At 62.4% G+C, this 21288-nt stretch overlaps 2 protein-coding genes and 1 long non-coding RNA gene across 4 annotated transcripts; 1 reads left to right on the top strand and 2 right to left on the bottom strand.

Moving 5' to 3' along the window:
• Positions 1 to 76: 76 nt before the first annotated feature.
• On the bottom strand, positions 77 to 7430 carry OGFR (opioid growth factor receptor). 2 transcript variants are annotated; one of them, XM_057503144.1, is made up of 7 exons: positions 7072 to 7430; positions 4634 to 4697; positions 4007 to 4085; positions 3228 to 3306; positions 2385 to 2451; positions 1789 to 1937; positions 77 to 1303 (listed from the first exon to the last, which is right to left on the bottom strand). In XM_057503144.1, exons 1-7 carry the CDS (start codon positions 7413 to 7415, stop codon positions 325 to 327), a joined length of 1761 nt encoding a protein of 586 aa, XP_057359127.1. In that variant the 5' UTR covers positions 7416 to 7430; the 3' UTR covers positions 77 to 324. The 2 variants fall into 2 exon arrangements, with proteins under 2 accessions (XP_057359127.1, XP_036757663.2); XM_036901768.2 differs by having other exon boundaries at positions 4634 to 4702; positions 7072 to 7236.
• Positions 6393 to 10400, top strand: LOC118920604 (uncharacterized). Its single transcript, XR_005027989.2, has 4 exons — positions 6393 to 6683; positions 8115 to 8181; positions 8866 to 8994; positions 10304 to 10400. It is a non-coding gene; the product is annotated as an uncharacterized LOC118920604 (long non-coding RNA).
• Positions 10401 to 11308: 908 nt separating this feature from the next.
• Positions 11309 to 15826, bottom strand: MRGBP (MRG domain binding protein). Its single transcript, XM_036901773.2, has 5 exons — positions 15439 to 15826; positions 14992 to 15113; positions 12956 to 13037; positions 12659 to 12733; positions 11309 to 12051 (listed from the first exon to the last, which is right to left on the bottom strand). Exons 1-5 carry the CDS (start codon positions 15584 to 15586, stop codon positions 11864 to 11866), a joined length of 615 nt encoding a protein of 204 aa, XP_036757668.2. The 5' UTR covers positions 15587 to 15826; the 3' UTR covers positions 11309 to 11863.
• Positions 15827 to 21288: the final 5462 nt, after the last annotated feature.

Below are 21288 nucleotides of genomic sequence, written 5' to 3'. Positions count from 1 at the left end.
GCACCCAGGGGAGGAGTCCGGGGAGCAGTAACAGCCCTGAACCCAGACCCTGCAAGCCCACCATCCACGCGCAAACCAAAGTCAAACGAATTTATTCAGAAAAGGTCTCGGCACCAGACTGAGAAAAGGACCCCCCGTCCCAGCCCCAGACCCTTAAGGGCCAATTCACAGGGGGGCATGGCACAGAGGGGGAGGCGGGACACGAGGTCGCCACAGGAAGGGCGGTACGTCCTGGCTGTCCCTGAGGGTGGGGCCTGCCTTTCCAGGGCTGTGTGACCAGCAGGGAGCCCAGTGGGCTTGGCTCCCAGAGCCCGGGCGCCCCTCTCAAGGCTTCTCGGGTCTGGCAGAAGGCTCCGCCTCGGCCCTCCGGTCTGCTGGGGGCCCTGCAGCGGCTGGGCTCCGGGGGGCCCCCTGCTCTGACTCCACCTGGCCTTCTGCCTCCTCCGGGGCCCCGTTCTCGCCCTCTCCGGCTGTGGGGCGCTCTGATGAGGCGGGGCTGGGCATCGGGGCACTGCCGCCGGCTGACACCGCAGGGCCGTCCTCGGCTCCCTGGTCCACCTTCCTCCGCTTCCTCACCTCCTCCGCCCCCTTGGGCCCCGAGGGCTGGGGGCAGGGCTGCTCGGGCTCTCCTGGGTCCTGGCTGCCCATTTCCTGGGTCCCGGAACCACCGCCGCCCTGGCTGAGGGCGCAGCCCTCCAGGTTCAAGGCGATCGTCTCCACCTCCGATGCGCTCTGGGGGCCGGGCTCCCCGGGGGCCTGCTGCCGCCGCCGGTTCGCCTCCAGCTTCCTCTTCTTGCTCTCCTTGGGACTCAGGGGCGCCGGCCCCTCCTCCCCGCGGCCCCAGGCCTCCTCCCCCTGGTCCTTCAGGCCTCCTGCCTCTGGGGGCTCCACGGCCGCACTGTCCCTGGCTTCGGCAGGCCCACAGGCATGAGCCTGGGCACCAGCCTCGACGAGGGGGTCCCCGCCTCTCTCCTCGGCCTCGGCCTGCCTGGGGCCCCCCAGCAGGGGTGGACGGGGCGGGGAGCGTGGCCTGAGCCTCCGCAGCTTGTCGTGCGGCCCCCACACAAACTTGCACCGGGGACGGAAGTGCTCCCAGGCAAAGCGCAGCAGCTCGCGGCGCCCGTGCCGGCAGCGCACAGTAAACACAAAGTAGTCCAGCGCGCTCTGCCGCACGCCGGGCAGCTCCTGGCGCACCAGCGTCTCCTCCAGGAAGAAGCGCACCAGCGGCACCTGGAAGTGCTCCAGGCCCAGCTCGCCCAGTGACTTGAGGATGCGCGTGATGCGAAGGTTGTTGTGGCCGCGTCTGTGGGCGGAGGGGCGGCTGCATGAGCGCCTCTAGGAGCCCAGAGTCTACCGGCAGGGACACGCAGGCCCCACGTCCATCCCCACCTGCTCACCACCCCTGCCTCACCCCAGCTCCCAAGGAAATGGCCCACGAGCCTGGACGGCATGGGTGAGGGGCAATGGCACTCCTCTAGAAGGGTGACTGTCCCCTTGGCCGCACGGACACCCTCCCAGGCATAGCTGGAGGCAGGCCAGAGGACGACCCTCTAGGACAGGGACCAGGCATGGTCCCTGCAAAGCCGCTGGGCCCTGCTGGCTGACCCACACCCTGCAGGCCGGGGGGCCACAGCCAAGACGCCAGACCGACCGGCACAACTTCCTTTAGGTCCCCATGCCCCAGCAGGTGGGCCCCGACCGTGCCGGTGAGGGGCTCCATCACTTGCCCAAGTGCCCCCCACACCTGTCCTGACCAGCACCCGGCCGGAGGCTGTGGGGCGGCCTCACCGGTTGAGGTTCTGGAAGCGCTTCTGGTAGTTCTGGGCTCGGCACACCTTGCCCGTGTCTCGGTCCTCAAGCTGGATCCCGTAGAAGCCCAGCATGAGCTCGTAGGCCTGGACAAGCCGCTCCCTGACCTCCTTGGAGCTTTTAAATGCCTGGAGGAAAGCCCCACGGACAGGGAGCTCAGGGGTCATGTGACAGTCGTCAGGTGAGGTGACAGGGTGAAGGGGTGCAGAGACGCTTTGTCACTGGTGGCTACACGGGTCTCACCGGGCCGAGGCGGCAGCTTCAGGCCTGGGGGAGCTGAGGGCCACGGGAGGAGCTCGGGGCTCTCCCAGGCTGGACACACATGCTGTGTCCCAGGCACACCTCCTGCAGGTGCTCCTCGGCCCCCCAGGGCCTCTTCTCCTCCAGGGGTGCCCCACTCTAGCCCAGACCAAGGCAAAACCCCACTGTGATCCTGTTCACAGCTCCTGCCCTGGACTCCCTGGCTTGGGAAACCCCCCAAATCGGATTTCTCTAGAAGCTTGTCAGGGGCACCAGGGGTGGGGACAGTTTGGAGGGAGCATGACTACTCCTGCCCTCCCAGCCTTGGCGCTCACCTCGACCTCCTGGAGAGTGAGGGGCTTGGCATGCCAGTTCACTCCTGGCTCCCGAAGAGGAAACAGCCTTTGGGAGAAGAGACAGCACAGGCTCCGTCAGCGGCAGGCGTCGGGCACATGCCAGCTGGGCAGCTTGGGGCAGCTCACTGCCTTCTCTGGCCTCACTACTCAACTCCAGGATGGACCGGCCAGGCCAACACATGCCTTGGGCTCGGGATTCCAAGTCAATAAAGCCAAGGGGCAAGCCGGGGAGAGCTCTGGGGGCATGTCATAGGCCAGCGCACAGGACAGGTGAGCGTGCAGTGCACACGCTCAGAGGCGAGGCTGGCCTGCCAGCCGTTCCCCAAGGCGGCCCGGGCTCTCCTCTTTAGTCTTACGTTTTCTTGCCTGTCGCTAATGCTGAATTATGCCCTGTTACACCCTGCACCCAGGAAAGGGCCCCTGCAGGCCTCAACAGCGCTGCGCTTGCAGGGCAACGTCAAGGGTCACTGCTGAGGGTCACCTCAGCCACTGTTAGAATACTGCCACCCCACATGTCAGAGGGCCTCCAAGGGACATGCAAGCCCCAGCTGCCCTTGGGGTCCACAGGACACACCCTCGCTGCCTGCAAGCTGGCACGTCTGCAGCCCTTCCTGATCCCCACGTCCAGCTTCAGCTCTCAGCCACTGTTTACTGAACCCACAGACTGTGGGTCAGCAGTGTTCCCTCAACCACCTGGGCCCCGCATGGCCTGCAAAGAGTCCAAAGTGCGCCCCCAGAAAGGAAGTGCCTGCTCAGTGAGCACCAGGACCCGGGTGCTCCGGCTCCCTGCCAGCACCCCACCCTCCAGTCCCGCCCACTCACCACTGGATGTAGGAGTGATTGTCCTCCAGGAGGTCATAGTCCCCCCTCCAATTGCGAAGAATATCCTCAATGAAACAGCCTAGGAGCCCCACGGGGAGGTCAGCATGGAGCAGGGGTGGCCCTCCCTCCCCTGCCCCCCACCCCCACCCTGGAGGAGCTAGGGCTCGGCAGCTCCGGGTTGTGCACAGCTCATAACTTCAAACCCCCAACTGCAGACCCCACTGCTGACCCGAGCGGAAGCGCACGCTGGGCAGGAGGCCGGGGGTGCCTCAGGACAGCGGTCCCAGACGGCACCTGTCCTCGCAGGAGGGCAGCCTGCCAGCTGAACAGAACTGCAGCAAGGCCCACCCTGCGGCCTGCCTCCCGCAGGTGGCTGCTCAGTCTGCTGAGCCTGACGGCGCGGCAGCTGACACTCCACCGTGGCAGGTAGGCAGCCACACACAGCGCGTGCGTGGACCAGGGGCAGGGCTCCCACGAAACTTCCCTCACGGACACTGAAATCTGAATTTTGTATCATTTTCATATGAAACAAAGTATTATTCTACCTTAAACTTTTTCCAACCATCTAAAAACAGGAAAACCATTCTCACTCCTCAGTTCACCTGTGCGGCTTCCCCCAGGGCAGCAGAGACCAGGGCCTGCGCCGCCTTCAATGCCCTCAGCAGCCTCCAGGAGGCGCCATGGGGCTGCCTGAGCGACAGGCCCCCTGAGGGAGGCGTCCCGAACAGACTCCAGGGCCACCCCTCTGCTGGGAGCTGCGGGCGGCAGGCGGTACACACCGTTCGGCAGGAACTGGATCTTGTTTCTGTAGAATCTCAGGTTTGGCATGTCACCACTGCTGTCTTGTTCTACCAAGTCCTGAAGAGCCAGACGAGGGGCGGATCACCCCTGGAAACAGGCTACCTCGGAGGGGCCCTCAGGCTAGAGTGTTCCTCGGGGCGGGAGCAGCCGCTCTTGGCCCAAAGACCTCCAGATGTCCTGAGGGCCAGCGAAGACCCCGAGTGCCCAGCTGGGGCCCCTCTTCCGCAGGCTCTCTGCTGGAGGGCAGCAGCCACCGCTGACCACCACCCTCCTCACCAGTGTGGGCCAGGGCCGCGGTCCCCTTCCTCCGCACCCCAAAGGCAGCCCAGGGGGTGAGCACGGCACAGCCTCCCACAGACATGACCCCAGCTGGCACTAGTACTGAGTTTTGCAGGCAGGGACACTGAGGTTCAGAGGTTGGGGGCTGCATGCATCACCCCGTGATTAGGGGATGGAGCAGCAAGCCCAGGAAGGGTTTCTGGCAGGATGAGGGACGCTGTCTAAACAGAGGGACACACTGCCCACCTGGCCTTCCCTGGGCAGAGGGTAAGGGTGCTGCCCCAGCTGAGCCACCGTGTGTGAGGGCGCCGCAGGCAGCTACCTACCGGGTAGTGGTGCCGGTACCTGCGTGTGTCCTGCATGGCTCGCCAGTTTCGGGCCCCCGTCATCCTGGACTAGGAAGAGAAGAGATGGGATGAGACTTCTGGGTAGATCCTCCCCATTCCTGGAGGCAGTCTACCAGGCAGGTCCCATCCCCAGCAAGACCCCATCTGGCGAGGGCAGCAAGAACCCGGGCCAGCTGCCAACCACACCACAGGGACCGGGAGGGCTGGAGCTCAGCCCCTGCCACCCACTCCAGCTCTCAGGACCCCAGACCAGCAGGCACATTGCTTCACTTCCTCCTTCCATGTTTGGTGGCGACCCCCACTTGGACTGCAGCCCCAGGACCTGCCCTCGGCACCTTCATCTCCCCCAGTGCACTCCGTGTTGCGCTCTAAGTTGTCACTAGGCTTGTGTCCCCAAGGGCAGTGGCCTCACCACCTGCAGCCCTACGAGGGGCCCCAGAGGCTTGTCACAGGGTCTAAGGAATAAATGACCAAGGCCCAGGGAGCCAGTCCGGGCCTGCCCAATCCCACCCACTCATCGACCGGACCCCATGTCCCCTGGCCTCCAGCCCCACTGGGGGGGACTTCTCAGCAAGATGCCAGAGGCTCGCTGCTGCCCCCAACCTCTGCATCCTTTGTCTCTGCAGGCCGAGTACCCTGGGGTCCTTGGAAGGATGGTGACCAGAATGCTGGGTAAATGCAGAAGGCCCCACCTTCTTACAAGAGCGGGGGCAAGGGGTGGGGCTGAGCCCAGCCTGGGGTCTAAGGCCGAGAGGAGGAAGGGCCCAGGCGGATATAGCCCCTGGGTGTGACAGGTGGGGACAGCTCATCTCAGGGGCACACCTAGGTCCCAGGATCCTGGAAGGAGCAAAGGGACCCTGGAAGGGGGGGTCAGGAGGCCAGGCCCGCTGCTGGGTCCCCTGGCTCTGGCCCCATCCCCACCCAAGATGCTCTAAATGGTTCTGAGCTCCAGCCACCATCTGTGGCTGCCCCTCTGCCCGATTTCTAAACCAGGGCCAACTGCTTCTTGACTACGAGCCAGTGGCCAGCAGATGAGACGGAAACCCACAGAAGCTGGCCCTACCCCTCTATGAGCTTCCACTTCTCTTCCTTCCTGGGGTCACGTGCCTCCCCAGGGTGGCTCAGGAGGGCAGGTCGTGACCAGACAAGGGCCCTGCACACGGCTCAGGGCAGGGCCGGCCCCACTAGTGCACATCTGCCCCAGCCCAGGGCAGCTGGGAGAGCCACGGGGTTCTGGGAGGAAGGTGAGGACTTCGCGGCAGGACAGAAGCCACAGCGGGAGGGAGAGGGGGAGGGGGTCCAGGGGTCGCAGGCATCTCGGTCAGTCACGGCGCTGGCCCACCGCTGCGGAAGTGTGGCCCGCGGAGCTGTGGCGAGGGGAGCATCCTCTCACCTAATCCACACAGCGAAGAACCCGACTCCTGCCCCGCACGCCAGCCCGTTACCAAGACCACTGCCCGGCCTGCCTCCCGAAGACTCGTGCCCGCCTGAAACACCAGAGGTGCTGAGGCTGCTGGCCTCCCTGGGGGCCCCTCTCGCTGACTCCCGGACACCGAGAGGTACACCTGAACACCGGAGCTCCATCCGCAACGGGGAGAATCCACTCCAGAGACCACACAGGCCGGAACTCAAGACTTCCTAGACATGGTGCCGAGACACCTGCACCCAAGAGGGGCTGACATGGTGACGGCTGCCACCTGGGGCCCTCCGTGCCCCTGGGAAGCAAGCTGGGGCAAGGCATCCACACGGGGTGGAAGGCGGCACCCAGCAAATGCTAGCAAGTAACCGCTGGTCCTTGGAAAAGTAGCTAGTGGTAACAAGTAACCGTTACTGGTAAAAGCAACCTGCTGCTTACAATCAACTGCAACAAAGTAACGGCTGCTAATGACAAGTACCCAGCGGTACAGGAGAAGCATGGCGGTGACCACAAGTAACGAGTGACCGGTGGGCACCGCCGCAGCCTCTGCTCAGACACGGCACGCAAACGCACACCTCAAGGCCCCTCCCAGGTGGCCGAGGTCGGCCCCGGGTGAGTGGGGGGGGGCGCTCTGCACCCCCTGAGGGGCGGCAGGGGGCCTGGGCGCGGTGAGGCGGGGTGGGGTGCTCCCTCAGTGCCCGGGGCCCCACAGAGGGCGGAGATCTATTTAGAGACAGTCTAGGGCCTAGAGGTGGGCGTTGCGGTCAGTCCTGGGGCCTCTGCGGGACCCCTGGCCGGGCCAGAGCTGGGGCGCAGGCCGGGGCCGACCTCAGGGTGTCGCGGGTACCGCCGGGAGGACGGGGGTCGAGAAGAGGGCAACAGCCGCACTGGGGGAGCCCGGCCCGAGCCGGGCCCCCGGGGACGACCTTTCCCGGAGCAGGGCCTCGCCCCCCACCCACCGCGGCCGGGAGAGGCCCCCGGGTCGGGGCCGGGGCTGCACCTGGGGGGCGCCGGGCCGCTCCGCCCGCTCGTCCGCGTCTCGGTCCTCGTCCTCCGCGTCCCCCGGGGCGCCGGCCTCGCCGTCGTCGCTGCCCGCGGCGCTCGGGCCCGGGCCGTCCGCCTCCACGTCCTCCTCCCAGGTCGAGTCGCAGTCGGGGTCGTCCATGCTGGGCGCCGGCGGGGCCCGCGCAGGGCGGAAGCTCCCGGGCCGGGAGGAAGCGCGGGGGCGGGACGGGGCGGGGCTGCGCGCCCGCGGGAGGGGAGGCGGGGCGCCTTCCGGAGCGCGCCCGCCCTGCACGAGCCCGGCCAGAGGGTGCCCGGAGGACGCCCGCCCCGGGGCGTCATGCCCCCGGATGTCCCCGTTCGATCCCGAGGACAGTGCCCCCTGCAAGGGTGCTTTCCCTGGACGTCCCTCAGAAACTGCGCCCCTAGAGAAAATGCCCCCCGAGAGGGTTCCCCATAGAGATGCCCTCGGGAGGGTACTCCTTGGAAATTGTCTCCCCAGAGGATGCCCCAGGATGTCCCCCCATGCCCCCTTGGAGATCCCCCGGGATGCCCCCCGGGCATTGGCTTGAAGCGACGGTCTCATCAGAGGCTCCTTTGGGGAGTGAGCCACGTCCAGGCCCCCTCAGGTCGTTGGCAGAACTCATCTTCTTGGGGCCGTGGGATGGAGACCCCTGAGTGCCCTTCACTGGCCATTCACAGCTGGGCAGCTTGCTTCCTCAGGGCCGGGCGAGGGTCTCTTCCCAGCCAGTGGCTGAGTCCGTGACGCGCCTCGCTGTGGGCCTGCCCACCAGCCCCTGCACTTAGGGGAGGCGCCATACAAAGGCCCAAACCCCAGGAGGCAAAAATGACCCGGGGCAGCCTTGGGCTGTGCAGCCCAGGCCCCTCCAGCTCTGTGTCCCTTAGAGGCCCCTGTAGGCTGGGATAGCTGCCCTCTTGACATTGGCACATTTTGAACACCCGAGAGTCACCTTCAGCTGCAAATTCCCGGTGACTGTGGGTCCCCACCTAACATCTGCCTTTGACGCTTCTGCTGAGTAGGCACAGGAGCTCTGGCGAAGCTGGCGAACCGCCGCCTGGAAATGAAAATTCAGAGCGGCCACCGCAGGTAAAATTCATCTGTAGCTACTATACCACTTTATTGTTTCAAAAATGTTAGCTAAAACCTAAGTGTGGCTTTTAGATTTGGCTGTGAGGGCTCCTGGGGGAGCTGCTTGTGTGGTGACAGCTGCATGAAGGTGGAGAAGGCCACGCCCAGCCCCCCAGGATGCTGACTTCCCCCCACCCTGCACGCCGGCCTCGGGCTGCCTGTGCCTGTGGACAGTGACAGCCAAGAGCTGCACAAAACCCTCCAATTCTGGCCGTGGGCAAAGCTGGCAGCCTTCCTGGGGGCTGGCCCAGCGGCGACCTTTACTAACTGTCTGGGTGCAGTCTCACATGGCTGGAGCCTGTGCACATGCTGTCCTATTTTCTAAAAGGACAGTGGTGACCCCCACCCACAGGCATGGAGCTCTGAGCAGTTCTGTAAATTGTCTGCCATCGATGGCCAGGGTAGGTTTCCTGGGGAGTGAGCCTCTGTTGGGTGTCAGGTGGGCCACTTCCTGTTAGCCAATCGGCAGCTGGCTCTAGAGCCCCCAGCTGTGACACCCCGGAGGATGCACACGCTGATGGGTACTGGGGCAGCCAGAGAGTTTGGCTACTCTGAGGGCACTTGGGTGGGTGGGCTCCACTCTCTGCCCCAGAAAAGAGAGGCAAGCACGCAGCACAGGACAATGTCGACTCACCGTTCCAGCCCAGTGTGCCCGCCGTGGATGGGATGGCCTCCCCCGCTGCCTACTCTCAGGTTTAGGACACCAGATGCTCTCCACACCCAAGGAGTCCATCTCAAGGCTTCACCTACCTCCTGCGTCACAGACTCCAGGTACCCAACTGCACCTTCAGCTGGTATTGTGCAATTTGCACATGGTTCATCTCAGAGGGGTGTTCACCCTCGCAGCTCAAATCCTACTGCAGGAAAAATAGGGGCCCTGTGTGCTGCAGTGCAGGGTCGCTCACTGTGGGCTCAGTGCTCCAGACAGCACAAGGAGCACCTGCAATCACCATGGCCCCAGGATGCCATGCCCATGGGTGTGCCCCCACCGGCCAGGCAGGGTGGGCAGTCCCTGTGCTAGCAAAGGGGCCAGCCTGGACGAGGCGCTGCTCCTGGCTGGGGGTCCCACACGAGTTCAAGAGGCAGGTTCAGGTTAGGGCTGCCTTTTTCCCTCAGGCAAAGCCAGTTGCAGTTGTTACCTGCCCACGCTTGCCCACTCCCACCCCAGCCTCTCAGGTGCCCGCTGCACCCTGAGTGCCCACCAGGGTCTGGGGCGGGGGCAGAGCAGAGACAGACACCCCTCAAGCAGCGAAGGCCTTTGCAGAAAGTAGCAGGGCAGCTGTCGGGCCCAGCTGTCAATGCAGAGCCTCTGAAGGTGCAGTCCCAGGCCCACGACGTTTTAATAGTCTTACTGAGTGTGAACCGTGCAACCCACTGGGAGTTTCCCTTTGCTGTGCAGCCATCTTGCACTCCGGCCCCATCCAGCGTCCACATTACCTGTCGGCATGTGCAAGACCTGAGTCACAGATTGGAATCCTAGTCCTATCAGGAGAGGTTAAGTGCCCCAGAAGCCTGTGGATTCAACCTGTGTGGAGCACACAGCCCAGAGCTGGGACCCCCGCAGATAACCTGAGGCCCTTGAGCCCGAGGGCCCAGGAAGCTCAGGTTGGCCTCATCCCTGCTGAGGTCTGCAGGCCCCACAGGCTCAAGGGTGTGGGGGCATGACCTGTGCAGGGTGCCCAAGGCTGAGGAGGGGCCACCTGTTCATCTGCCGTGATGGGCTTGCCCTGCCCCTCCTCCTCCTCCTCCTCCAGGAAGGCAGCAAAATGTTAAATGACTGAACAAGGCAGGTTCAATTTACTGCCTGGGCTTTTTCAGCGTGTTCTGAGGTCCCTGATATTGCTGTTGCAAAGAGGGCTTATCAGAGCTCAGTGACGTGTGCCCCGGCCCCTCCAGCTCCCTCCCATCACTGTTCCCTGCCAGTTCTGGACTCTCAAGGGTCAGGCCTCTGCCACACATCAGGACCCCAGTGACAGGCCCTGGCACTGAGTGGGGGCTGGTGGACACTGCTAGTGAGGTCAGGGGTGCATTCCACACTGGCCCTCACATTGGCTGAGACCCCCTGCTCCCTCCCTCTCAGCTGCACAGAGCCTGCCACCTGCCGCAGGTGATGGAGCATCCCGCATGCCTGCACATTTAGAAGCGAGCGTGTAGCGTGGTTCCTGTTGTCATGCATCACAGGACTTGATCTTAGTGGTGGCAGCGCCGATGGCAGGCACATAGGGAAGTGGCAGCCCAGACTTTGTCCTGGGGGTGGGGTACTGGTGAGAGTGAGGACCTCCCGCTGGAGACCCACCCTGTGGGGCTCCAACCAGCTGGTTTAGCCATGCCGTCTGTCTGCTCCAGCCTCCAGGGCAGAGTGGCAGGCAGGAGACCAGCTGCCAATTCGACACAAGATGTTCTTTCTGTGCCAAGTGCCATCAGCCCTGTGGGGGACGTGGGACGCAGTGCTCAAGGCCCCAGAAGTGATGGTGGGTTTGGTGCAGGGCAACCTCTCCACACACAAGGCTCCTGGCCTCGGCTTGTGGGCTGCAGCGAGTGTGACCTCCTGCTTCCCTATGGTGGCGAGGGCTCTGCTGGGCAGACAGGCGGTGTTTCCTTGCGGCTTGTCAATATGAAGAGCCGGGCGGGGATGGCTGGCAGGCGCCGAGCTCCCAGCCGCCCAGCAAGGGGCTGCTTGCTCTGTATTTGAGGGGCTTGTCACACTCAACAAAGTAACTCCTCTGGACCTGTTACTTGTATACACATTGTATCCAGTGAACAATTAATAAGCCACCTAAGCTTCAGTTAGTAAATCTTGGAAAAGTAACAACTTCCTATTGTAGAAAGGGTAACTTATTTTGGTATCAAAACCACACACCCCAGGATGCTTTTCTGTGCTTTAATGCTGCAAACGCAAGGATATTCCAGTCAGCCCACAGCCATTTGTCCCCTCCACTCACTAATTTGGTCTGTTTGCAAGTTACTGGTAATACAAAAATAACTGCTACAAATTCTCTGTATCTGGCATATAAAAACTGAGCAGAAAGGATTTCAATGGTCATTACCTTAAAACAAAACAGCTCAGAAAAAAATGCAACACAGGTTTAACTTCTGCAGTATTTTTTTCATATAAAACACTAGTAAAATAGGTTTCTTAAAAATTAAATAGTGAAGTACCAACTAAATTATATACATCATTACAGTACAAATAAACAAGGCCCAGCATCCAGTTCTCGGTTTCTCGGGTGGGGGCGCCACGTGTGACCCGACTTTCTCCTGAGATCACAGCCAGCTTAGGAAGAGCAGCTCACAGACAGACGGGTGGACGGAGGGGAAGTCACCGGGAAGGTGAGCGCCCCCCGGAGGCAGAGGAAGAGCAGCGCTTTATTGCTGCTGTGGGGCTGCTGGCCGAGCCCCTCACTCTGTGCCATGCAGCCCAGATCCACAGGCCCTTGCAGCTTCCAGGGAGCACCGGAGGGGCGGCGGATCAGACGGCAGGGGAACCGTGGGTGTCCAGAGGACAGAGCCTGGATGCATGACTCCGGCTGAGTGCCGACCGTGGCCTCCCAGGCCCCCAGAGCTCCCAGGCTCTGAGGGGCACTGCCCGGTGGCCACGGCGCCCCCCCGCCCACACTCCTCGGCCGCGGCTGTGGGGCCCCTACGTTCGGCGCCGCTTGGCAGCGCTGGGGCTGGAGGGGTTGCTGTTGGCGGTCAGGACCTTGTCGGTGACACGGCCGCGCTTCCGCTTGTCCAGCCCTTCTCTGGACCCCAAGTCCGAGGAGCTCTTGTCTTTGTCTTTGCTGGACTTTTCTGTTGCTTTCCCCAAGCTTCCTGAAGATGAAAAAACTGGGAGACAAAATCATTTGGCTGAAAACAGAATATCCAGAATTTTATTTCATCTTCCTGCTCAGTCATAAAAATCTGTATCTACACACGGCACTGAACCCAAAAGGCATCTCCTGAGCTGGGGGCGCCCATGTGGCCTGAAGAGTGCCCGGTCCCCCTGAGGACTGGCTACTGTGCTGGCCTCGGCACCACATGCTTGGGTGGCAGGCCCCGCCACACCGTCCACGCACCTGGCCTGCCAGGAGGACCTGTGGCTCGGCCCCACGCCGTCTTTGCTGCTCGGGTTGTATCCTGAACTGAGACGGCCGGCTCGGGTTTTACTCCAAGCAGAACCCCTGCACTGTGCGCTCTAGTCCGCCTGACTGGACAGTGGTGCCAGGCCGCCTGTGGCTCCTTCAGGGTGCCGGCCCCGTGCATGACTTCACGCACATCGAGGCTCCTGCTGGAGCAGATGGAAGCTGCCTTCTCAGGAGCCAGACGGAGCAGCCCTGGCTTCTAGCAGACTTACTGTGGGCTGGGGTGTATGGGGTCCCTGCAGGGAGGCCTGCCCGGGAGGCGTGCTATGTCCCCAGGCCCAGGGCAGGTGCAGGGCACGCTCTGTGCTTACCATCGTCAGCCCCGTTGTGGGGGTCCACGTCCTCCTTCATCTCCTCTTTCATTTCTTCTTCAATGACCACTTTTCCTGAGGGACACAGCAGAGGTCACCCACATGGCGGGGGCAGCCCTGGCCGGGGGGCTGTGGAACTCTAGTGGAGGATGCCCTATGCACACCCCTCCCAGGCCTCCCCAGGCCAGGCAGGCCTGTGACCCACACTCCTCCCGGAGGCTCATGACCTTTACCCTGACACCATCACCCTCGGACATGCCTTTTCCAATTCCAAGTCTGACCTTGCCTGAGTCTCACCTTCTCGGACTTCTTGGATGATTTCTTCTGGAAGGACAAAGTTCCTCTCTGGATTTGGGAAGGGGAGAATCTCAGACTCATGCTGTTGGCAAAGAAAACATTTCATTTTTTAAGAAACAAAGACAAAAACGTGACTTTTTGCAAATCACTAAAAATTCAGGAGTGACCAGCGAATGCACACAGCTGCTTCAGAGGGCTGCGTGGGGCCCAAGGGGGTGAGGACCACGGTGCTCTCCCCACTTGCACCGTCTACAGGGACTGGGCTCTGAGACAGACCCGCAGAAAGCAACGCCACAGTGCAGCTGCTGGTGGGACTGATGGCGCCGGGGACGCCCTGCCTGCAGGCCTGGCCTGGCCCTTCACCACCAGGGCGCGTCCAGAGGCAGTGACAGCCCTGAGGAAAGGCTAGAGCACCTCTGGCTCCCGTCCATGTGGACAGACGTGGCGGGGGTTGGCTGGGAAGCTGCCGCCATGGAAACCAGGTGCGGACAGCAGAGCAAGGCCCGTGGAAGGCTCCTCCTCAGGGTTCTGACCGTCCTGCAGGCCCCGCGTGCCAGAAGGCACAAAGACCCCAGGGACACAGGACAGCTGCGCCAAGGGAAAGGTGAGCCGGCGGGAAGAGTATAGACCGGGAGGCTCCGCAAATGGGGCTGCTGCTCTGCAGCTCGGATGGGTGAGCCAGGCGGCCAGCCTGTAAGTGTGATCAGCAGTTCCTGACGCTTCAAACCCGCAGACTCCAGGGCCCGCAGGCCACCCTGTGGGCGGTCCAGGGCCTTGCATTTGTAAGGCCCCCGGCATCTCCGGCATCAGCCCCACAGAAGAACTGGGGTCTAAGGAGATGGCCTCCCAAGGTCCTGCCCAGCCCCCCCATGAGCGCTAGGCTGGGATAAGGGGTACGGACGAGAGGGGAGATGGCCGCCTGTCCCGGGCTTATGCCCTGGGTGACATCCTGCAGCACCGAGTGTCATATGGGCCCCGTGCCGGGCGTTGCAGCCGCGGGCTCCTCTGAGCCAGTGTCCGTCTGTGTCCCCGCTGCTCCCCAGGGGGATCCCCGAGGACAGAGACCCTGCCACACTCATCTCTGGAGCACCAAGCGAGGGAATTCACCGGGGGCAAGGCTGCTCCTCGGGGGACCTCCTTCAGTTCAGCAGTGTGCCCTCGATGTGGCTTCCCACAGAAACAGTGCTGAGTTCCCGGGGCCCTCCCCACGGACCGGGCAGTCAGCCCTCGAGGACAGGCACCTTTCCCCCTTTCTATGCCACAACCAGGAGACGAAAATGACCTGCCTGAGGCAAACAGGAGGCCGGCGGGAGTGCAGGGTCTGCGTCCAGGGCCAGGGCACGTGCTCTTGCCTCCGCGGTGCACCCCCCCAGGCCTCAGCGGGGAGGGCTGGCGCGGACCCAGCCCAGCAGGGGATGCAGAGCCTGCCCTAACCCCAGCACAGGTGCCCATCCCTCTGTCCTGACACCCCCGCCCCTGCCCCTGCTCTCTCCAGGTGCATGTCCTCACCAGCTCTGCTGCCACAGGGCTCTGGTACCTGCCAACCCTCTGCCTAGAACACCTGTCTCTTCTGGCCATCCTGGTTGCCTAGGTAACTGGCTCACTCTCAGACATAGCTAGCAGGGGGGCCCATAAGGACCGGGACCCCGCCTAGTCTTCACAGAAGCCACCACATTCAACTTAACATGGCTCAGATCCGGAGTACTCTGGGGCCTCCCCTAAGACTGACCATGGCCTGAGGGCCCCTCCACAGGCCTTGGCTCCTGGGTCATCTCCCTACAGGGCCCTCACTGACCACCCAGCCTAGAGTAGGTCCCACACAGGAAACCAGCTGCTATTGCTAGGTTTGTGTTTACTACTTAGAACCACCTTACTTAACACTGGCTCCCCGTGGGATGTCCACAGGGCGTCAAGCTCCCTGAGGACAGGGCACAGACCCCAGGGAGAGGCATAGAGGGCGCACGGTGGCCAGCTCCACCTGGGGGAAGGAGGGGCTCTGGCTGTGGGAGGACAGGGGAGGACCGGGCCCAGCTCACCAGCGCCTGCATGTCGTACATGGTGCTCAGGTGGTCCCAGATGACCTTGGATGGGACCTGCCGACCGATGTTCTGGCTGAACTTGTCCCGGATACAGATCATGTGGAAGTGCCGGTTCACACCTGCGGGAGGAAGGGGTCTGCTTGTTGGGGACGGGTGGGCAAGGAGGTAAGTGGGAGAAGAGAGACGGGCGGCAGCGGGGGAGGGCTACGGACGGGAGCAGAGATCGGGGCAGGGGTGGGCATGGTGTAGGGGGGTCAGCAGGGGTGGGTGGGCGGTGTAGGAGGGGCGGCGGTCGGTGGCCGGGTGGTGGGCGGCAGGTGTAGGAGGAGGTCTGCGGAGGGGCTGGGCTGTGGCCGCGGCGGGTGGGCGTGGGAGGACCCGCCCGCGCCCCCGGCCCTCCCCACCCCCACGCGGGTCCGCGGCCTCGGGCGGCGCTCGGCTCACCGACGGGCTTGTGGCCCAGCATGGCGTGGAAGAGGCACACCTCCACCTCAGGGCTCCACACCACCGTCTCTTCGGCCGGGCTGGTGGCCGCCTCCCCCGGCCCCTTGTCGCCCGCCCCGCCGCCACCGCCCACCTCGGCCTCCCCCATGGCCCGGCCGCCCAGCGACGAGCCCCCGGCGGGAGCGGGCGCGGCCACCGGCTCCGCGCAGACGCACTCGCGGCAGGCGCGCGCTTGGCGGGCAGGCGCTCGGGGGCGCGCGCGGCAGGGCGCAGGCGCAGAGGGTAGATCCCAGCGGGCCCCGCGGCGCCCCCTGGCGGCTCCGGGGGAAAGGCGGAGCTTCTCGGGGTTGAGCAGAAACAGGCCACTGCGAGGCCTGCCCGCGCAGACGCCCAAGGGCTTTGACTGCCCCTGGCTGACCCCTGACCGGAGCGCGGCACAGAGGGCTCCCGGGACGCGGGGCGGGGCCAGGCAGGGCGGGGGCGGAGCTTGGTCCGACTCGCTGAAGCATTGACCAATCAAGGCCGCCGGGACTGCCCCGCCCCGCCCCGCAGGCTTCTCCCCGCCCCCTTCTGCAGGCCGTGCCCTTCGCGGTGCCTTGCGGAGGACCCGCCGCTCAAAGCGCCCTCCGCGCCTCAGCGGGTGTCGACTCTCGGGTCCCGTTTCCGGGTCCCCTTCGCCTTTGCGGCCTGCCAGCTGTTTGTGACGGGCAAGGCGCAGAGCCAGTTTAGGCTTCAGTTTCCTCCTCGGTGCGGTGGGCGCCTTTCCCAGGGGTACTGATGAGCGCTGGTCGCCCTGCCGGCCGTCTGCTCGGGTGCCCAGGACCTGGGCTTGGCCCAAGGCCGGTCAAACGCTCGGGTTTCGTAGTAAACAACTGGAGCCACACTGGCGGGCGCTGCCCCTTGGCCGGTGAAAGCTGTGGTCAGCCTCACCCACGGTCCGCCGGCTGGGGTCTGAGTCTCCCCATCTCTGTGAAGGGGGCTGCTGGCGAGGCTCTCCCTCATTGCCACAGGGGAGATGTGGCCCAGAGGGAGTTCTGCCGTGGTCCAGGGCCACCAGCTGTCGTGTGGAGCCACTGATTCTGGCTGGGCCTGTGCTCCTCACCCTGACCCACAAGAGAGACGCCTCTGGGTTCCTGCAAGGCGGGGATGGAGCACCCCCACGGCCACCTAACACAGGCTGTCCCAGGAAGCGCACAACAGGTGGAGGCTCCATCATTCAATCTCCTGACTTCCCTGGACGCTCGCCCCTCCACCTTATCCTGCCTCTTCCACCTGGAAAGCCTCCTCCCTGGGTAGGCCCTCTGTTGCCCCGTCATGACACTTAGCCGCCTCTGCCATTCCTGGGGGTCACTGTGCCTGTTGATTTTTGCCACTGCACTGGAGGCTTTGAAGGCTGGGCTGTGTGCTTGCAGGGCCGAGTTTAGCCAGTGGCTGTGGTCCATGACACCTTGTTCTCTTTGTGAGGAAAGATCCAGACCCTGGAATGCATATCTGGCCATCCGCCTCCGTGCACACAGGCAGGCTGGATGACTTGGGCACAAGGAAACCGTCTTATGCATGTTTCTTCCTGAAGCTGCCAGTAACTGCTTCACATCTGTGCTCCCCCAGGCACTAGTGGAACAAACTCCACCTTGGGCTGCATGCCCGCACCAGCATGCAGCTGGACCCTGTGCTCAGCCACCAGGACTTTGCCTAATACCTGGTGATCTGGCTCACTGCACTCTCTATGCAGCTGTGAGCACAGCTGGAGCCAGACTTGGGCGGATTCAGGAGTCTGGTTCCAAAGAGGCTGGGCTTTCGGGGCGGGCATGCTGGGTCCCCACTGTAACTCCTTTCAGCCCCCTGGTTTTGGTGAGTTGAACAGGCTTCAGAGCAATACCCAGCCCTTGACTGCTCCGGTGATCCTGCCTGGGTGACCTGACCATCCGTGGTTATTTAGGAAGAGCAGCTTCAAAATGAGGTGGGGAAACACGTTAGAGAGCTCCTGCGGCTGGGTGGAGATGCTGTGTGTGGCCTGGTGCCTGCCAGTCTGGGAAGATGGCTCTAGGCGGATGAAGCGCCCTTGGGCTGCTGTTAGGGCAGTCTCTCCCACCTGACCGTCAAGGCAGGCGCCGTGCTGTCTAGGCACTGACGCTCACTGACTGGGAGGCGGTGGTCACGTGGTGTCCTTCAGCAGCTGTCACTGAGCATCTCCTGCATGCCTGGCTGGAGCAAAGGAGGGACTGGACACGGGGCCTCCCTCAAGGAGCCCGTAGTTTAAGGTCAGACTCCTCTACAGAAGATGTGAGTTCTCCTTGTGGAGGGGGGGCAGACCAAAAGGGAGCTTCCCTGGGGATGAGGACAGTTCCAAGGGTGGCGGGACCCCAGAGAGAAGCCACAGCTGCAGCAGGAGGCTGATGTAGAGGCCCCCCAACCCTGCCACCCAGCACCAGGCATGGCTCAGACATCACGGAACATACACACTCTGGGACCTTGAAGGCCTGGACGCTTGCTGGCAGGGGCAGGCTAGGGCTTCCCTGGACATTCTGGGCCACCTAGACTTCCATGGCCATGGGTGGGGTGCGGGATGGACAGCTCACCCAATAAAAAAAAGGTATTATCTTTCCTCTTTATCTGACAGTGGGATCTCAGGGCCAGATTAAGCGGTGCCAAGCCCACAGAGAGACCTAAGGCTGTTGTCATCGATCAAACACTTGCCCCCAAAGCCCCCTCGCTGAGGCAGCTACTGCACGGCTCACCTTGGTGCCGAGCACCGGGCCAGGAATCGGCCTCAGAAGCCGCTTGCCTGTGACCCATCCTCCCCAGCCTGCTGAGCTTGGTCTGATCTTGTCCCCCAGAACCCTCACCTGGGCTCGCCCTTGTGAGTCACCCTCTAGCCCTCCAGGCCACAAGTCCCTCTTCCTCTACCCCTTTGCTTGTCTCTCTTGCCCTGCCTTCTGCTCTCGGGTCCAAGGCTGTCACCCCAGGGTGCTCTCCTGACCCCTAGACAAGAGGGTCCCACTCCGTCCCCCCCAGTGCTGCTGCTCAGCAAGTGATCTGTGGCTTCCACACTGCCTGCTGTCATTGCAAATCACCGGCAGCAATCCTCTCAGTGTCTGCCTTCTCTGCCAGCCCATCAGTCGGCTCCAGCGGGGGGAGCTGGCCTGGTTTTGCAGCCTTGATCTTTCAGGCAGGGCCCGGGACACAGGTGGGCAGTGGCTGTTTGTTGATGAACCCATGCCTGTGTCACCCAAATCTCCTTCAAAAGATGCACTTGGCCCCCAAGGATCTTAACCCAAGAAATGGGGGTCTTGAACCCCAGTGGGAAATGACTAGGCTCTCCCTGGAAAGGGATCTCTCCCATCGTCAGTGAACACAAAATCGGTCTTCATGAGTTTGGCTGGTGTGAATCATTCCCCAGACCAGCTCTGGATTCTGACCAAGTGGAGTTTCTTGTTCTGGGAGCAGTTGTTTCTGGAAGGTGGGGACTGCTGCTAACCAGATGGTGCTTGTCCCCCACACCCAAGGGGAACCTGGTTCTTGGCCATGATAGCTTGTTACAGTGAAAGGAATGTTTTGAGAGACTTTGGTTGAACACACCCTGGGCCTTGCATGCCACCTGCCCTTGGGCACACTGTTCTCCCCTGATGATCTCTAGGATGGAGGTGGAATTTGTTGCCCTGTGGGCCACTTGTCTCACACACTGAAGCTCATGCCTGAGACCTTGGAGGAACATGAGGACTCTGGACAAAGCTTGGCTTTTGGGATTGGAAGGCCAGCTGTGGGTCCAGCTTGCCCATGTCCACTTGCTTAGCCATGTGCCATCCTGGGGCCACTGAGGTCAGCTATGTTATCCCTGCCACTGGGCTGAGCAGCCTCGAAGGTGAGGTGCCAGGGTACTGAGGGGCCACCAGCTGGTGGTGATTTCCCATCCAGTGCTTGCAGCCCACACATCACACCTCTAGGGGGCGTTTCCTACACACTGTTTAGACCCAAACCAAGGCTCCAGTCTCAGAAACCTGCAGGCAGGAACCAAGTGAAGATGTTTCCGGGTTCCTTGACACCCGGCCTACCCCGAAGGTGCCAGTGGCAGCATTTTTAAAACAAAGTTCAGTTTTTCCTGAGGGGCATACGAGGACTGTGATGACCCCAGGGGTGCTTGGCCCACCCGCTGGGCACAGTGCTGCCGTCAGCTCCATTGATCCTTACAGGGTCCTGCCTGAACTATTGTGGTTGGTCCCCAGGGTTACCTGTGGAGCTAAGCAGGGCCCAAGGGAGGTGGGGAGCCCTGGGGTGCTGGGCTCAGCGGCTGGTTGCTCCTGACTGGTGGACACAGGGTTTGGCATCTTTGGGGGTTTCCAGATTTAACACACTGAAAGCAAGGATGCTCAGTTGCACTTGAACTTGACAATGAATAAATCCTGTTGAATGAGTGTGTCCCAAATACACTGTGGGGTATACTTACACCCCAAATCATTTATTTCAGGTCACCTTAACTGGCTACCCCATGTTTTATCTGATGACCCTACTCGTTTTGTCTAAATCACCTTCCAGCCAGCAGCTTGATTTGTCCCAAGTGTGGGGCCTTCCAGGTCCACAGTGTCCGTGTGCCTCTCCGGGAAGTGGGTGTGCGGGCCTGTCACCAAGGGGCGCTCTTTAGCATTTACAGCGGGAGGGAGCCACTGGGCTATGCCGCTGGGGAGGCCCCCGGCTCCAGGCAGATGCTCTGGGTGCAGCAACCCCCCAGGAAAGGGCACAGAAATCGGCTTTACTGCCTCTTGCCCTGACGGACAACTCTTTGTGAATCTGTGCTATGGACTCCAAGCCACCTGGAGTCCTGTCTGCGTGTGCCCCTCACGTCCTTGGGGCTCTGGGCTGGACCAGGACGAGAAGGTTTCAAGTTCTGATAGACCTGCTTTTCTTTTGGTGCAGCCCTCAGGACTAGCTCCACACCCCCAGGGACATGTCAGAAATGCAGACTCCACCACACAGGCACCACTGCGGGGGCGCACCACCACGTGGGTGCGCCGGAAGCACACCCAGGGCCCTCTGCCAAGGCCTCTGGGCAGGCTGGGGAGCCAGGATCATCCCTTGGCTGCTCCTTGCCAGTGGCCCTCATCAACTCCTTTGCGAGCGGGGAAACTGAGGCAGAGGAGCTGGGTCATTGCTATACCAGGTTGTGGGCCAGGCTTGCCACTCGGCCTACGTTCAACCCTCTCATCTTCCCTGTCAGGGCCCCATGAAGCAGCACTTGCTTTCCCTGCCGGCTGACCAGTCGGCCTCTCTACCCTCTCGTGCGGTGGTCCCCCCAGGAGCCTGTGGACAGCGTGCAGGAAACCCCTTCCTCAAGGGCTGTCACTGCCGAGGGCAGCGGAGAGCCAGGGTACAGCAGCCAGGAAGCCAGCCAGGGTACAGACAGCATGCCCCACCCCTCTGCAGACATGGGGACTTATCTTCAGCTTCTGAGCGAGCTGTGTGGCCCTTATCTCCAGCCCCCAGTTCATCGAGGTGGCTTTGAAGACCACTTCTCCCCAGATGACTCAGAGCCAGCGCTCCTGCCCCGCAGAGCCCGCCCCGCTCTATTTTTTTAAGATGAAGGCTGTTACTGAGACATCTGATAGAGAGTTTCAGGCATCACCACCCGATGCTATTCCAGCTCCTTGGGCCTCTCAGCGCCCTGGGACAATTCAGAAACACAGCAAGACCGTGATGTGCAGGTGCGAAACGCTGACGAGGCTGTGCTGGTCAGCTCTCAGGTCAGTGTCAAGGGGGCTAATGAGGAGCCGGATTTACTTTAAAAGATGGACTTTTTTCTCATTAATTCAGCTTCCAAAGGCCAGCTCTGCTTTCTTGTGCAAATACAACATAAGG

This window comes from Manis pentadactyla, chromosome 5 (assembly GCF_030020395.1).
Source record: "Manis pentadactyla isolate mManPen7 chromosome 5, mManPen7.hap1, whole genome shotgun sequence".
Classification (NCBI taxonomy): domain Eukaryota; kingdom Metazoa; phylum Chordata; class Mammalia; order Pholidota; family Manidae; genus Manis; species Manis pentadactyla.
The sequence above is the reverse complement of the archived record's forward strand: the minus strand, read 5'-3'. Positions and strand labels throughout refer to the sequence as shown.